The sequence below is a fragment of the Cyanistes caeruleus genome, chromosome 35 (genome assembly GCF_971803275.1).
Source record: "Cyanistes caeruleus chromosome 35, bCyaCae1.hap1.1, whole genome shotgun sequence".
NCBI lineage: Eukaryota > Metazoa > Chordata > Aves > Passeriformes > Paridae > Cyanistes > Cyanistes caeruleus.
In genome coordinates, this window is record NC_141736.1 from 1,155,918 (window position 1) to 1,174,068 (window position 18,151).

General features: G+C 43.3%; 1 protein-coding gene across 15 annotated transcripts in view; it reads right to left on the minus strand.

Annotated features, from left to right (window-relative positions):
- ILF3 (interleukin enhancer binding factor 3) overlaps positions 1-18,151 on the minus strand; it is a 48,068-nt gene that overhangs the window by 23,336 nt on the left and 6,581 nt on the right. For 8 of the 15 annotated variants that reach the window (XM_086871360.1, XM_086871358.1, XM_086871359.1 and 5 more), the window contains exons 6-12: positions 17,448-17,539; positions 16,280-16,375; positions 8,255-8,366; positions 6,743-6,840; positions 5,117-5,228; positions 4,916-5,026; positions 1,993-2,192 (exon numbers count right to left, since the gene is read on the minus strand). In XM_086871360.1, coding sequence (XP_086727486.1) covers positions 1,993-2,192; positions 4,916-5,026; positions 5,117-5,228; positions 6,743-6,840; positions 8,255-8,366; positions 16,280-16,375; positions 17,448-17,539 — 821 coding nt within the window. Of the gene's footprint in view, positions 1-1,992; positions 2,193-4,897; positions 5,027-5,116; positions 5,229-6,742; positions 6,841-8,254; positions 8,367-16,279; positions 16,376-17,447; positions 17,540-18,151 lie in introns of all 15 variants that reach the window. The other 7 variants (XM_086871349.1, XM_086871352.1, XM_086871345.1 and 4 more) reach the window with 1 other exon arrangement.

Sequence of the window (18,151 nt, forward strand, 5' to 3'; positions counted from 1 at the left end):
CCCGGAGCCGTTTTTAATTAAATTAATCAATAAATTTAATCAATCCTAGGAACAAGGGCACGCAGTGTGTATCCCAGCCCGGAGCTCCCGGAGCCGTTTCTTAATTAAATTAATCAATAAATTTAATCAATCCTAGGAACAAGGGCACACACTCTGTATCCCAGCCCGGAGCTCCTGGAGCCGTTTCCCCATTTCTTAATTAAATTAATCAATAAATTTAATCAATCCTAGGAACAAGGGCACGCACTCTGTATCTCAGCCCGGAGCTCCCGGAGCCGTTTCCCCGTTTCTTAATTAAATTAATCAATAAATTTAATCAATCCTAGGAACAAGGGCACGCAGTGTGTATCTCAGCCACCGACACCAGCCTGGATTAATTAATCAATAAATTTAATCAATCCTAGAAACAAGGGCACGCACTCTGTATCTCAGCCCGGAGCTCCCGGAGCTCCCGGAGCCGTTTCCCCGTTTTTAATTAAATTAATCAATAAATTTAATCAATCCTAGGAACAAGGGCACGCACTCTGTATCTCAGCCCGGAGCTCCCGGAGCCGTTTCTTAATTAAATTAATCAATAAATTTAATCAATCCTAGGAACAAGGGCACGCACTCTGTATCCCAGCCCGGAGCTCCCGGAGCTCCCGGAGCCGTTTCCCCATTTCTTAATTAAATTAATCAATAAATTTAATCAATCCTAGGAACAAGGGCACGCACTCTGTATCTCAGCCCGGAGCTCCCGGAGCCGTTTCCCCGTTTCTAATTAAATTAATCAATAAATTTAATCAATCCTAGGAACAAGGGCATACACTCTGTATCCCAGCCCGGAGCTCCCGGAGCTCCCGGCGCTCCCGGAGCCGTTTCCCCGTTTTTAATTAAATTAATCAATAAATTTAATCAATAAATTAATTAATCAATAAATTTAATCAATCCTAGGAACAAGGGCACGCACTCTGTACCTGAGCCCGGAGCTCCCGGCGCTCCCGGAGCTCCCGGAGCCGTTTCCCCATTTCTTAATTAAATTAATCAATAAATTTAATCAATCCTAGGAACAAGGGCACGCACTGTGTATCCCAGCCCGGAGCTCCCGGAGCCGTTTCTTAATTAAATTAATCAATAAATTTAATCAATCCTAGGAACAAGGGCACGCACTCTGTATCCCAGCCTGGAGCTCCCGGCGCTCCCGGCGCTCCCGGAGCCGTTTCTTAATTAAATTAATCAATAAATTTAATCAATCCTAGAAACAAGGGCACGCACTGTATATCTCAGCCCGGAGCTCCTGGAGCTCCCGGAGCTCCCGGAGCCGTTTCCCCGTTTTTAATTAAATTAATCAATAAATTTAATCAATAAATTAATTAATCAATAAATTTAATCAATCCTAGGAACAAGGGCACGCACTCTGCATCTCAGCCCGGAGCTCCCGGAGCTCCCGGAGCTCCCGGAGCCGTTTCCCCGTTTTTAATTAAATTAATCAATAAATTTAATCAATCCTAGGAACAAGGGCATGCACTGTGTATCTCAGCCCGGAGCTCCCGGCGCTCCCGGAGCCGTTTCCCCGTTTTTAATTATTCAATTAATCAATAAATTTAATCAATCCTAGAAAAAAGGGCACGCACTCTGTATCTCAGCCCGGAGCTCCCGGAGCCGTTTCCCCATTTCTTAATTAAATTAATCAATAAATTTAATCAATCCTAGGAACAAGGGCACGCACTGTGTATCTCAGCCCGGAGCTCCCGGCGCTCCCGGCGCTCCCGGAGCCGTTTCCCCATTTCTTAATTAAATTAATCAATAAATTTAATCAATCCTAGAAACAAGGGCACGCACTGTGTATCTCAGCCCGGAGCTCCCAGAGCTCCTGGAGCTCCCGGAGCCGTTTCTTAATTAAATTAATCAATAAATTTAATCAATCCTAGAAACAAGGGCACGCACTCTGTATATCTGAGCCCGGCGCTCCCGGAGCTCCCGGAGCTCCCGGAGCCGTTTCCCCGTGCTCACCTTCACGGCCACGTGGAGCTTCGCCGTTTTCTTGGAGGGCCCCGAGGCCTCGAAGGTGCTGCCGTCGATCTCCACGGCCATGGTGAAGATGGGAGCGTGCACGGGCCCGGTCTGGGACACCAGCTTGTACTGGAGCCCCGGTTTCAGCTGGTTCAGCTTCATCAGCGCGTTCATGGCCTGAGGAGGCTCCAGCTTCTCCTCTGCACAGGAAAAAACAACACCCGCACTTGGAGGGTGGCAGCTCCTTCCAAGGAGTAAAAGCGATTCCAGAGCGGTGTTTTCTACTTTGGGGTCAGTTCCAATTGGTGTTTTGGGAATTTGCTCGTTCCACAGCAGCTCCCACGGCTCTGTTCCCATTCCACACCAGTTCCCACCAGTATTTTCCAACTGTAGATCAGTTGTGACCAGTCTTTTTCCATTTTAGACCGGTCCTGACCGGTATTTTCTCATTGCAGACAAGTTCCAACTGGTCTTTTCTCTTTTTAGACCATTTCCCATTGGCCTTTTCCCATTCCAGACCAATTCCCATTGGCCTTTCCCATTCCAGACCAGTTCCCATTGACCTTTTCCCATTCCAGACCAATTCCCATTGACCTTTTCCCATTCCAGACCAGTTCCCATTGGTCTTTTCCCTTTCCAGACCAATTCCCATTGGCCTTTTCCCACTCCAGACCATTTCCAATCACTCTTTTCCCATTCCAAACCAATTCTGACCGATCATTTCCCATTTCAATCCATCTCCCATCAGTTTTTTCCCATTCCAGACCAATTCCAGACCAGTTCCCACTGACCTTTTCCCATTCCAGACCAATTCCCATTGACCTTTCCCATTCCAGACCAGTTCCAATCACTCTTTACCCATTCCAGACCAGTTCCAATCACTCTTTACCCATTCCAGACCCATTCCAGACCAATTCCCATTGACCTTTTTCCATTCCAGACCATTTCCAATCAGTCTTTTCCCTTTCCAGACCAATTCCCATTAATCTTTTCCCATTCCAGACCAATTCCCATTGACCTTTTCCATTCCAGACCAGTTCCCATTGACCTTTTCCCTTTCCAGACCAATTCCCACTGATCTTTTCCCTTTCCAGACCAATTCCCACTGATCTTTTCCCATTCCAGACCATTTCCAATCACTCTTTTCCCTTTCCAGACCAATTCCCATTGGCCTTTTCCATTCCAGACCAATTCCCATTGGTCTTTTCCCACTCCAGACCATTTCCAATCACTCTTTTCCCATTCCAAACCAATTCTGACCGATCATTTCCCATTTCATTCCATCTCCCATCAGTTTTTTTTCCCATTCCAGACCAATTCCAGACCAGTTCCCACTGACCTTTCCCATTCCAGACCAATTCCCATTGACCTTTCCCATTCCAGACCAGTTCCCATTGACCTTTCCCATTCCAGACCAATTCCCATTGACCTTTCCCATTCCAGACCAGTTCCCATTGACCTTTCCCATTCCAGACCAGTTCCAATCACTCTTTACCCATTCCAGACCAATTCCCATTGACCTTTTTCCATTCCAGACCATTTCCAATCAGTCTTTTCCCTTTCCAGACCAATTCCCATTAATCTTTTCCCATTCCAGACCAATTCCCATTGACCTTTTCCATTCCAGACCAGTTCCCACTGATCTTTTCCCTTTCCAGACCAATTCCCACTGATCTTTTCCCATTCCAGACCATTTCCAATCACTCTTTTCCCTTTCCAGACCATTTCCCATTGGCCTTTTCCATTCCAGACCAATTCCCATTGGTCTTTTCCCACTCCAGACCATTTCCAATCACTCTTTTCCCATTCCAAACCAATTCTGACCGATCATTTCCCATTTCATTCCATCTCCCATCAGTTTTTTTTCCCATTCCAGACCAATTCCAGACCAGTTCCCATTGACCTTTTCCCATTCCAGACCAGTTCCCATTGACCTTTCCCATTCCAGACCAGTTCCCATTGACCTTTCCCATTCCAGACCAGTTCCAATCACTCTTTACCCATTCCAGACCCATTCCAGACCAATTCCCATTGACCTTTTTCCATTCCAGACCATTTCCAATCAGTCTTTTCCCTTTCCAGACCAATTCCCATTCATCTTTTCCCATTCCAGACCAATTCCCACTGACCTTTTCCCATTCCAGACCAGTTCCCATTCATCTTTTCCCTTTCCAGACCGATTCCAGACCAATTCCCATTGACCTTTTCCCACTCCAGACCAGTTCCAATCACTCTTTTCCCACTCCAGACCAGTTCCAATCACTCTTTACCCATTCCAGACCCATTCCAGACCAATTCCCATTGACCTTTTTCCATTCCAGACCATTTCCAATCACTCTTTTCCCTTTCCAGACCAGTTCCCATTCATCTTTTCCCATTCCAGACCATTTCCCACTGACCTTTTCCCACTCCAGACCAGTTCCAATCACTCTTTTCCCATTCCAGACCCATTCCAGACCAATTTCCATTGATCTTTTCCCATTCCAGACCAATTCCCATTCATCTTTTCCCACTCCAGACCAATTCTGACCGATCATTTCCCATTTCAATCCATCTCCCATCAATTTTTTTCCCATTCCAGACCAATTCCCATTGATCTTTTCCCACTCCAGACCAGTTCCCATTGACCTTTTCCCATTCCAGACCAATTCCCATTCATCTTTTCCCACTCCAAACCAGTTCTAACCCATCATTTCCCATTTCAATCCATCTCCCATCAGTTTTTTCCCATTCCAGACAAACCCTGATCTTTTTCCTCCTTCCTTCCAGCTCTGCCCACCACAAATCTCCCAACTTTAAGTTATTTTCACCATCCCCAAAACCCCCCAAAACCCCCCAAAACCTTCACCTGACCCCCCCCAAACTCCCACCCCCGTTTCCCCCCTCCCCAGGGGGCCGTACCTACCTCTCGTTAACTCAATACCTTTTTTCTGAATCTTCTTTTTCTTCTTGCTGGGCGATTTCTCCTCCCCGTCCTCCTCCATCGGCCGCTTCATGGGGGTGACGGCGTAGGTGGTGCTGGGCGGGATCTGAACTGCAGCAACGAGCAGGGGGCGCTCCCTAAATCCCCCGATTTCCACCCAAATCCTCGCTGGGGAGGGGGGCCGAGGGGGCCGTTACGTACCGGTGTAATCCACTGGGTTCTCGTTCTTTGGTTTTTTGGGCATTTTGGAGGGCAGGGGATCCATGCCCAGGACTTTGTGGAGCTGGCCGAAGGCGGCGAGCCGGAGCGCGTGCTGGGGACGGGAGCGGGGGGCGGTCACCGGGCGCTGCCGGAGCCCCCCCAAAACGCTCAGAGCCCCCCACAATCCCCCCCCCCTGCACCCCTGATCCATCCTCAGAGGGGCTCTGGGGAACTGGGGGGTTTGGGGGGTTTGCACCCAAAAAAAAGGGGGAGGAGGGACAATTCGCTGTTCGACACCTGATTCTTTGTTCTGGTGGTTAAACTATGGGGGACACGGGGGTGGTGTGGTGGAGTGACCACGGCACCGAGTGACCACGGCACTGTGTGACTGTGGCACTGAGTGACCACGGTGCTAAGTGACTGTGGCACTGAGTGACCACGGTGCTGAGTGACCACGGTGCTGAGTGACCACAGTGCTGAGTGACCACGGCACCAAGTGACTATGGCACTGAGTGACCACGGTGCTGAGTGACTGTGGTGCTGAGTGACCACGGCACTGAGTGACCACGGCACTGAGTGACCACGGCACTGAGTGACCACGGTGCTGAGTGACCACGGTGCTGAGTGACCACGGTGCTGAGTGATTGTGGCATCGAGTGACCATGGTGCCAAGCTACCATGGTACTGAGTGACCGTGGCACTGAGTGACCACAGCACTGAGTGACCACAGCACCGAGTGACCGTGGCACCAAGTGACCGTGGCACCGAGTGACCACAGCACCAAGTGAACGTGGCACCGAGTGACCATGGCACCGAGTGACCACAGCACCAAGTGACCATGGCACCGAGTGACCACAGCACTGAATGACCACAGCACTAAGTGACCGTGGCACCGAGTGACCATGGCACCGAGTGACCGTGCCACTAAGTGACCACAGCACCGGGTGACCACAGCACCGAGTGACCGTGGCACTGGGTGACCATGGCACCGAGTGACCGTGCCACTAAGTGACTACAGCACCGTGTGACTGTGGCACTGAGTGACCACGGTGCTGAGTGACCATGGCACCGAGTGACCATGCCACTAAGTGACCACAGCACCGAGTGACCACAGCACCGAGTGACCGTGGCACCAAGTGACCATGCCACTAAGTGACCACAGCACCGGGTGACCACAGCACCGAGTGACCACAGCACCGAGTGACCGTGGCACCGAGTGACCGTGCCACTAAGTGACCACAGCACCAAGTGACCGTGGCACCGAGTGACCGTGGCACCGAGTGACCGTGCCACTAAGTGACCACAGCACCGGGTGACCACAGCACCGAGTGACCGTGGCACCGAGTGACCGTGCCACTAAGTGACCACAGCACCAAGTGACCGTGGCACCGGGTGACCGTGGCACCGAGTGACCGTGGCACCGGGTGACCGTGCCACTAAGTGACCACAGCACCAAGTGACCGTGGCACCGAGTGACCGTGGCACCGGGTGACCGTGGCACCGAGTGACCGTGGCACCGGGTGACCGTGGCACCGAGTGACCGCGGGTCTGATCTGCGCTGGCCAAGGGAGCCGGGAGCGGAGCGAGCCGGGGATTGGGAAGGGCCGGATGGAGGTCACACTATACCTGAGCACTCTGTGTGATATCTTCCCTTTGTTGTCTGTCTAGATGCCCAATAGCATCAGTGGCTTCTTTTTCACAAGGGTCATAAATACCAGAACCATCTGAAGGCAGGAAACAAGGAAGATATGCAGAGAATTATCCCGGGTCTCTACCCTAAATTCCCTGGGGCGGCTCGGAGGGCGCGGATTTTGCCGGGATTTCTGCGGGATCGGGGAATCGCGCTCCCGCGGGCGGCCAGACTCCGCCTCTCTCTAGGGGGGCAGAGGATGGGGAAGGGCCGGGAATCTCCCGTGGGAATGGAGGGGCTCCCAAGACCGCCGGCATCCCCCCGCGCTCCTCCCGGCTCCGCTGCCGCGGGAAGGCCGTGGGTGAGCTCAGCTGGCCGGAGCTCACCTGGCCAGAGGAGCTCACCTGGCCAGAGGAGCTCATCCACCTGGAGCTCACCTGGCCGGAGCTCACCTGGCCGGAGCTCACCTGGCCAGAGGAGCTCACCCACCTGGAGCTCACCCGGCCAGAGGAGCTCACCTGGCCGGAGCTCACCTGGCCAGAGGAGCTCACCCACCTGGAGCTCACCTGGCCGGAGCTCACCTGGCCAGAGGAGCTCACCTGGCCAGAGGAGCTCATCCACCTGGAGCTCACCTGGCCGGAGCTCACCTGGCCGGAGCTCACCTGGCCAGAGGAGCTCACCCACCTGGAGCTCACCCGGCTAGAGGAGCTCACCTGGCTGGAGCTCACCTGGCCAGAGGAGCTCACCTGGCTGGAGCTCACCTGGCCAGAGGAGCTCACCTGGCCAGAGGAGCTCAGCCAGTCAGAGCTCAGCTCTCCGGAGCTCACCTGGCCAGAGCTCACCCGAGCAGAGCTCACCTGGCTGGAGCTCACCTGGCCAGAGCTCACCCGAGCAGAGCTCACCTGGCTGGAGGAGCTCACCCGAGCAGAGCTCACCTGTCTGGAGCTCACCTGGCCAGAGCTCACCCAGCTGGAGCTCACCTGTCTGGAGCTCACCTGTGCGGAGCTCACCTGGCCAGAGGAGCTCACCCGGCCAGAGCTCACCCGAGTAGAGCTCACCTGGCTGGAGCTCACCCCAGCAGAGCTCACCTGTGTGGAGCTCACCTGTGTGGAGCTCACCTGTGTGGAGCTCACCTGAGCAGAGCTCACCTGGCCAGAGCTCACCCGGCCAGAGCTCACCTGTGCGGAGCTCACCTGTGCGGAGCTCACCCGAGCAGAGCTCACCCGAGCAGAGCTCAGCTGTGTGGAGCTCACCTGTGCGGAGCTCACCTGTCTGGAGCTCACCTGGCCAGAGCTCACCTGGCTGGAGCTCACCCGGCCAGAGCTCACCTGGCCAGAGCTCACCTGGCTGGAGCTCACCCGGCCAGAGCTCACCTGGCCAGAGCTCACCTGGCTGGAGCTCACCCGGCCAGAGCTCACCTGGCCAGAGCTCACCTGTCTGGAGCTCACCCGGCCAGAGCTCACCTGGCCAGAGCTCACCTGTCTGGAGCTCACCCGCGCGGAGCTCACCTGGCATGACGATGCCCGAGGCCAGGCACTCCAGCACGCGGCGCAGAGCCTCGCCCGCGCCCATCGGCCGGTTCGCCGTCCCGATGGATTTCTCACACAGCAGCTCCAGAGGCTGCAAGGGAAGGAGGGAAGTGAGGGAGGGGAGAGGGGAGATGGAGCCCGGAGAGGCTGGAAGGGATCTCGGGAATGGGATCTGGGAATGGATCCTGGAAATGGATCCTGGGGAAGGGATCCTGGGAATGGGATCCTGGAAATGGATCCTGGGGAAGGGATCCTGGGGAAGGGATCCTGGAAATGGATCCTGGGGAAGGGATCCTGGGAATGGGATCCTGGAAATGGATCCTGGGGAAGGGATCCTGGGAATGGGATCCTTGGGAAAGGGATCCTGGGAATGGGATCCTGGCGAAGGGATTTTGGGAAAGGGATCCTGGACATGGATCCTGGGAAAGGGATCCTGGGGAAGGGATCTCGGGAAAGGGATCTGGGGAAGGGATCCTGGGAAAGGGATCCTGGGGAAGGGATCCTGGAGAAGGGATCTGGGGAAGGGATCCTGGAAAGGGATCCTGGGAAATGGAACCTGGGGAAGGGATCCTGGGGAAGGGATCCTGGGGAAGGGATCCTGGGAAAGGGATCCTGGAAATGGATCCTGGGAAAGGGATCCCGGGAAATGGATCCTGGGGAAGGGATTTTGGGAAAGGGATTTTGGGAAAGGGATCCCTGGGGAAGGGATCTCGGGAAATGGAACTTGGGGAAGGGATCCCAGGAAATGGATCCTTGGGAAAGGGATCCTGGGAAATGGATCTCAGGAAATGGATTCCTGGAAATGGAACTTGGGAAAGGGATCCTGGGAAAGGGATCTTGGGAAATGGAACTTGGGGAAAGGATCCTTGAGAAATGGATCCTGGGAAATGGATCCCTGGGAAATGGATCCCAGGAAATGGAACCTGGGAATGGGATCCTTGAGGAAGGGATCCCGGGAAATGGATCCCTGGGAAAGGGATCCTGGGGAAGGGAACTTGGGAAAGGGATCCCTGGAAATGGATCCTGGGAAATGGATCCTTAAGAAATGGATCCCGGGAAATGGAACTTGGGGAATGGGATCCTTGGGAAATGGATCCTTAGGAAAGGGATCCCAGGAAATGGACACCTGGGAAAGGGATCCCTGGAAAAGGATCCTTGGGGAAGGGATCCCAGGAAATGGAACTTGGGAAAGGGATCCCTGGAAAATGGATCCTTGGGGAAGAGATCCCAGGAAATGGAACTTGGGAAAGGGATCCTGGGAAATGGATCCTTGGGGAAGGGATGCCGGGAAATGGATCCTTGGGGAAGGGATCCCGGGAAATGGATCCTTGGGAAAGGGATCCTTGGGAAAGGGATCCTTACGAAAGGGATCCCAGGAAATGGATCCTTGGGGAAGAGATCCCAGGAAATGGAACTTGGGAAAGGGATCCCAGGAAATGGATCCTTGGGGAAGGGATGCCGGGAAATGGATCCCCGGGAAATGGATCCTTAGGAAAGGGATCCCAGGAAAAGGGATCCTTGGGGAAGAGATCCCAGGAAATGGATCCTTAGGAAAGGGATCCCTGGAAAAGGGATCCTTGGGGAAGAGATCCCAGGAAAAGGAATCCCAAATAAAGAGATCCTGGCAAAGGGAGCCTCCGGAACGAGACTCCTGGAAGGGGATCCTGGCAGAGGGAGCCCGGGAAAAAGGGATCCACTAAAGGATTCCAGGGCAGGGATCTGTCTGCGAGCTTCTGGATCCCAGAGGAGGAGAGGAGCCAGAGGAAGCCGGGAGTGGATAAAACAGATTGATAACAACGGGATCTGGTAATTAACAAAACGAGCTGATGATGTGATTGGATAAAATAAATTAATAACTGATAAATAAATGTTTGTGTGATTGGATAAAATAAATTGATAACTGATAAATGTTTGTGTGGTTGGATAAAATAAATTGATAATTGATAAATGTTTGTGTGATTGGATAAAATAAATTGATAATTGATAAATAAATGTTTGTGTGATTGGATAAAATAAATTGATAATTGATAAATGTTTGTGTGATTGGATAAAATAAATTGATAACTGAGAAATGTTTGTGTGATTGGATAAAATAAAGTTAAATAAATGTTTGTGTGATTGGATAAAATAAATTAATAACTGATAAATAAATGTTTGTGGGATTGGATAAAATAAATTGATAATTGATAAATAAATGTTTGTGGGATTGGATAAAATAAATTGATAATTGATAAATAAATGTTTGTGTGATTGGATAAAATAAATTGATAATTGATAAATGTCTGTGTGATTGGATAAAATAAATTGATAATTGATAAATGTTTGTGTGATTGGATAAAATAAATTGATAACTGATAAATGTTTGTGTGATTGGATAAAATAAATTGATAATTGATAAATAAATGTTTGTGTGATTGGATAAAATAAATTGATAACTGATAAATAAATGTTTGTGTGATTGGATAAAATAAATTGATAATTGATAAATAAATGTTTGTGTGATTGGATAAAATAAATTGATAATTGATAAATAAATGTTTGTGTGATTGGATAAAATAAATTGATAACTGATAAATGTTTGTGTGATTGGATAAAATAAATTGATAACTGATAAATGTTTGTGTGATTGGATAAAATAAATTAATAACTGAGAAATAAATGTTTGTGTGATTGGATAAAATAAATTGATAACTGATAAATGTTTGTGTGATTGGATAAAATGTTTAATAATTGATAAATGTTTGTGTGATTGAATAAAATAAATTGATAACTGATAAATGTGTGTGTGATTGGATAAAATGTTTAATAATTGATAAATGTTTGTGTGATTGGATAAAATAAATTGATAACTGATAAATAAATGTTTGTGTGATTGGATAAAATAAATTGATAACTGATAAATGTTTGTGTGATTGGATAAAATAAATTGATAACTGATAAATAAATGTTTGTGTGATTGGATAAAATAAAGTTATTTGATAATTGATAAATGTTTGTGTGATTGGATAAAATAAATTGATAAATGATAAATAAATGTTTGTGTGATTTGATATAATAAATTGATAACTGAGAAATGTTTGTGTGATTGGATAAAATAAATTGATAATTGATAAATGTTTGTGTGATTGGATAAAATAAATTGATAACTGATAAATGTTTGTGTAATTGGATAAAATAAATTGAAAACTGATAAATAAATGTTTGTGTGATTGGATAAAATAAATTGATAATTGATAAATAAATGTTTGGGTGATTGGATAAAATAAATTGATAATTGATAAATAAATGTCTGTGTGATTGGATAAAATAAATTAATAACTGAGAAATAAATGTCTGTGTGATTGGATAAAATAAATTAATAACTGAGAAATAAATGTTTGTGTGATTGGATAAAATAAATTGATAACTGATAAATAAATGTTTGTGTGATTGGATAAAATAAATTGATAACTGATAAATAAATGTTTGTGTGATTGGATAAAATAAATTGATAATTGATAAATGTTTGTGTGATTGGATAAAATAAATTAATAACTGAGAAATAAATGTTTGTGTGATTGGATAAAATAAAGTTATTTGATAATTGATAAATGTTTGTGTGATTGGATAAAATAAATTGATAAATGATAAATAAATGTTTGTGTGATTTGATATAATAAATTGATAACTGAGAAATGTTTGTGTGATTGGATAAAATAAATTGATAACTGAGAAATGTTTGTGTGATTGGATAAAATAAAGTTAAATAAATGTTTGTGTGATTGGATAAAATAAATTAATAACTGATAAATGTTTGTGTGATTGGATAAAATAAATTAATAACTGATAAATGTTTGTGTGATTGGATAAAATAAATTAATAACTGATAAATGTTTGTGTGATTGGATAAAATAAATTAATAACTGAGAAATAAATGTTTGTGTGATTGGATAAAATAAATTGATAACTGATAAATGTTTGTGTGATTGGATAAATTGTTTAATAATTGATAAATGTTTGTGTGATTGGATAAAATAAATTGATAATTGATAAATGTGTGTGTGATTGGATAAAATAAATTGATAACTGATAAATAAATGTTTGTGGGATTGGATAAAATAAATTGATAATTGATAAATAAATGTTTGTGTGATTGGATAAAATAAATTGATAACTGATAAATAAATGTTTGTGTGATTGGATAAAATAAATTGATAATTGATAAATGTTTGTGTGATTGGATAAAATAAAGTGGTTTTATAACTGATAAATAAATTTTTGTGTGATTGGATAAAATAAATTGTTTTAAAACTGATAAATAAATGTGTGATTGGATAAAATAAAGTTATTTGATAACTGATAAATGTTTGTGTGGTTGGATAAAATAAATTGATAATTGATAAATGTTTGTGTGGTTGGATAAAATAAATTGATAATTGATAAATAAATGTTTGTGTGATTGGATAAAATAAATTGATAAATGATAAATAAATGTTTGTGTGATTGGATAAAATAAATTGTTTTATAACTGATAAATAAATTTTTGTGTGATTAGATAAAATGAAGTTATTTGATAACTTATAAATAAATGTTTGTGTGATTGGATAAAATAAATTGTTTGATAACTGATAAATAAATGTTTGTGTGACTGGATAAAATAAATTGATAACTGATAAATGTTTATGTGATTGGATAAAATAAAGTGATAACAGATAAATGTTTGTGTGATTGGATAAAATAAATTGTTTGATAACTGATAAATGTTTGTGTGATTGGATAAAATAAATTGTTTGATAACTGATAAATGTTTATGTGATTGGATAAAATAAAGTGATAACTGATAAATGTTTGCGTGATTGGATAAAATAAAGTTATTTGATAACTTATAAATAAATGTTTGTGTGACTGGATAAAATTAATTGTTTGATAACTGATGTTTGTGTGATTGGATAAAATAAATTGATAATTGATAAATGTTTGTGTGATTGGATAAAATAAAGTTATTTGATAACTAATAAATGATTGCGTGATTGGATAAAATAAAGTTATTTGATAACTGATAAATGTTTGTGTGATTGGATAAAATAAAGTTATTTGATAACTGATAAATGTTTGTTAATTGATAAAGAAAACCAGTGATGGGATTGGAGGACATCTGGTAAATGATAAAGTGATTTGATAATTGATAAAACTGTTTGATAACAAGACTTGAACATTAATAAAAATATTCTAAAAATAACGTGATTTTTTTATATGTCATGGTAACATGACTTGATAATTAATAAAACAATTTGATGATAACGATGTGGTTTGATAACTGATAAAACAATTTGATAGCAGCAAGAGTGGAGAGCTGATAGCTATAAATAGCTGATAAAAAGTTTTGATAATGATATGTAATATAATGTAGTATAATATAATAGAATAGAATAGAATAGAACACAATTAAAATAATATTGTAATGTAATGTAATTAATATAATGTAATATAATGTAACGTGATGTAATGTAATGTAATGTAATGTAATGTAATAATATAATATAATATAATATAATATAATATAATATAATATAATATAATATAGAATAATATAATATAATTAACGTAATTAAAATAATATTGCAATGTAATGTAATGTAATGTAATGTAAGGTATTAATATAATATAATATAATATAATATAATATAATATAATAAATACAATTAAAATAATATTGTAATGTAATGTAATTAATATAATGTACTATAATGTAACATGATGTAATGTAATGTAATGTAATGTAATGTAATATAATATAATATAATATAATATAATTAACACAATTAAAATAATACTGTAATGTAATGTAATTAATATAATGTAATATAATATAACGTGATGTAATGTAATGTAATGTAATGATATAATATAATATAATATAATATAATATAATATAATATAATATGATATAATTAACATAATTAAAATAATATCGCAACATAATGTAATGTAATGTAATGTAAGGTACTAATATAATATAATATAATATAATATAATATAATATAATATGATATAATTAACATAATTAAAATAATATCGCAACATAATGTAATGTAATGTAATGTAATGTAATGTAATGTAATAATATAATATAATATAATATAATATAATATAATATAATAAACACAATTAAAATAATATTGTAATGTAATGTAATTAATATAATGTAATATAATGTAACGTGATGTAATGTAATGTAATGTAATGTAATGTAATGTAATAATATAATATAATATAATATAATATAATATAATATAATATGATATAATTAACATAATTAAAATAATATCGCAACATAATGTAATGTAATGTAATGTAAGGTATTAATATAATATAATATAATATAATATAATATATTATAATATAATAAACACAATTAAAATAATATTGTAATGTAATTAATATAATGTAATATAATGTAACATGATGTAATGTAATGTAATGTAATAATATAATATAATATAATATAATATAATATAATTATTATATTATATAATATAATGAACACAATTAAAATAATATTGTAATGTAATGTAATTAATATAATGTAATATAATGTAACATGATGTAATGTAATGTAATGCAATGTAATGGAATAATATAATATAATATAATATAATATAATATAATATAATATAATATAATTAAAATAATATCGTAATGTAATTTAATTAATATAATGTAATATAATGTAATGTGATGTAATATAATGGAATAATATAATATAATATAATATAATATAATATAATATAATATAATGTAATATAATGTAATGTAATGTAATGTAATGAAACGTAATGTAATAATATAATATAATATAATATAATATAATATAATATAATATAATATAATATAATTAAAATAATACCGTAATGTAATTTAATTAATATAATGTAACGTGATGTAATGTAACGTAACGGAATAATATAATACAATATAACGTAATATAATATAATATAATATAATGTAATGTAATGTAATGTAATGTAATATAATATAATACAGTGTAGTGTAATGCAATGCAATGTAATGTAGTGTATTGTATTATAATATAATATAACATATTAAATAATTGAATAATTGATTAAACAACTTGATAGCAAGGCGAGTTGGTAATTAATAAAATAATTCAGCAATCACCTGAGCTGATAATTAATAAAACAATTCAGCATTGAGGTGAGCTGATAATTAATAAAGAAATTCAGCAATCACCTGAGCTGATAATTAATAAAGAAATTCAGCAATGACCTGAGCTCATAGTTAATAAAACAATTCAGCAATCACCTGAGCTGATAATTAATAGAGAAATTCAGCATCGAGGTGAGCTGATAATTAATTAAAAAATTCAGCGATCACCTGAGCTGATAATTAATAAAGCAATTCAGCAATCACCTGAGCTGATAATTGATAAAACAATTCAGCATCGAGGTGAGCTGATAATAAAGAAATTCAGCAATGACCTGAGCTGATAATTGATAAAATAATTCAGCAATGACCTGAGCTGATAATTAATAAAGAAATTCAGCATCAAGGTGAGCTGATAATTAATTAAACAATTCAGCGATCACCTGAGCTGATAATTAATAATGCAATTCAGCATCGAGGTGAGCTGATAATTAATAAAGAAATTCAGCGATCACCTGAGCTGATAATTAATAAAGCAATTCAGCATCGAGGTGAGCTGATAATTAATAAAGCAATTCAGCAATGACCTGAGCTGATAATTAATAAAGCAATTCAGCAATGACCCGAGCTGATAATTACTGTTAATTAGGTAACAACACGAGTTCATTTAGCAAGGCAAGGCCAGGTAACGACCAATAAACCCATTTGCACCGCGGACTTTTGGGTTGCGTCTCCGAGAGCAGAGAAATCGCTCATCCACAGAAATGCCCAAGCTGGGAATGCCGGAACCTTGGGAAAGAGCAGAGCTGGACTGGGAGAAACGCTGCCAACCCTCCCCGGAACACCAAAAGGGGCAATTACCCATCCTCGCAGCGGGGCCCAGGTGGGAACGCGAGTGCAGAGGTCCCGCAGCACCCGGATGACGATGACGCACGACTTCAGCCCGTTGGCCCTGGCCTGGAAGCGGAACCAAACCAGACAGGGGTTCACCGAGCGCCCGCCCGCGCCGCCGACGCTCCCTCCGGGTGTTGCTTGCCGAGGGTAAAGCCGGAGCCTGGCCCCGCGCCCGGAGCTCGGAGCCGCGACAGATGAGGGGTGGCCAGAGTCTTAGCAGAGGTCCTAGCCAAGAGCTTGGCCAAGGCCTTAGCCAAGGGTTGGCCAAGGTCTCAGCCAAGAGCTTGGCCAAGGCCTTAGCCAAGGTCTTAGCCAAGAGCTTGGCCAAGGCCTTAGCCAAGGTCTTAGCCAAGAGCTTGGCCAAGGTCTTAGCCAAGGGTTGGCCACGGTCTTAGCCAAGGTCTTAGCCAAAGGTTGACCAAGGGGTTGGCCAAAGTCTTAGCCAAGGGTTGGTCAAGGTCTTAGCCAATGAGTTGGCCAAAGGTTGGCCAAGGTCTTAGCCAAGAGTTAGCCACGGTCTTAGCCAAGTTCTTAGCCAAGGGTTGGCCAAGGGTTGGCCAAGGTCTTAGCCAAGGTCTTAGCCAAGGGTTGGCCAAGGGTTGGCCAAGGTCTTAACCAAGGGGTTGGCCAAGGGTTGGCCAAGGGTTGGCCAAGGTCTTAACCAAGGGGTTGGCCACAGTCTTAGCCAAGGGTTGGCCAAGGTCTTAGCCAAAGGGTTGGCCAAAGGTTGGCCACGGTCTTAGCCAAGTTCTTAGCCAAGGGTTGGCCAAGGTCTTGGCCAAGGTCTTAGCCAAGGTCTTAGCCAAGGGTTGGCCAATGTCTTAGCCAAGGGTTGGCCAAGGGGTTGGCCACGGTCTTAGCCAAGGGCTGGCCAAGGTCTTAGCTAAGGGGTTGGCCAAGGGGCTGGCCAAGGTCTCAGCCAAGGCCCTGGCCAAGGGGACGTTACTCCTCACACCAAGCAGCAGCTCCGCGGCTGCTCCGTACAAAGGCTCCGAGGTCGCTCCAGCGCCCACAGTCCGGCACCTCCGAGCGGCCGGCGGCCACTTGGAACTCCGAAAAGAAAAACACTCAGCCCCTTAAAAAAGAGTTTACCAATCTTTCTACTTAAAGATAAATATAAGAACAAAATGCAAACCTGGAACCACTTGGCGTGGCGCAGAGACGCCAAGGCAGCAAGGCATTTCTGCCTGTCCAGAACGTCCGGGGAGTCGGTGACTGAGAGCGTTTCTAGTCGTGGATGGAATAAGAAGACAAGGCACGGTTTGACCAAGGGGCTTCTGTCGGGCCGAGGGGGATGAGGCAGCATCCTAACGGGCAGCTGAGGCTCCCAAAAAATCCTGCTGGGATGCTGGGAGCGGGAGGGGAAGGGGCTGCCGCGGCGCTGCCGCCGCCGCGCGGCCTCGCCTGGACACGGGGGGAAGCTCAGCTCCCAGGGAGGGACGGGCTGGAATGTGCGCTGGAAGGAGGAGGAGGAGGAGGAGGAAGAGGAGGAGGAAACCGGGCGTGAGGCTCGGTGGAGGGCACAGAAATAAATCCTGGATGGATGGAGAGGCGGCGGCGAGGCCGGCGATGGGGAAATTTGAGGGGGTGAGAGCCCGGCTCCGCAGCCGGAGCTCAGGGGGTTGGGGAGGAGGGAAGGGCTGGGCTCGGAGAGGATCCAGGGAACCCTCCGCCCGGAAGGATGGCTGCCCCGGCCCCGGCCCGCGACAGAGAACGTCCTGTTGGTCAAAGGTCCAGCGTCCCTAAAATCGACAAACTAGAAGGCTCGGAGACGAGGTCAGAGATCAACACCAGAGATCAACAATCAAGAGCACAAAGAGGTCCCGGTTTGTGCTGCAG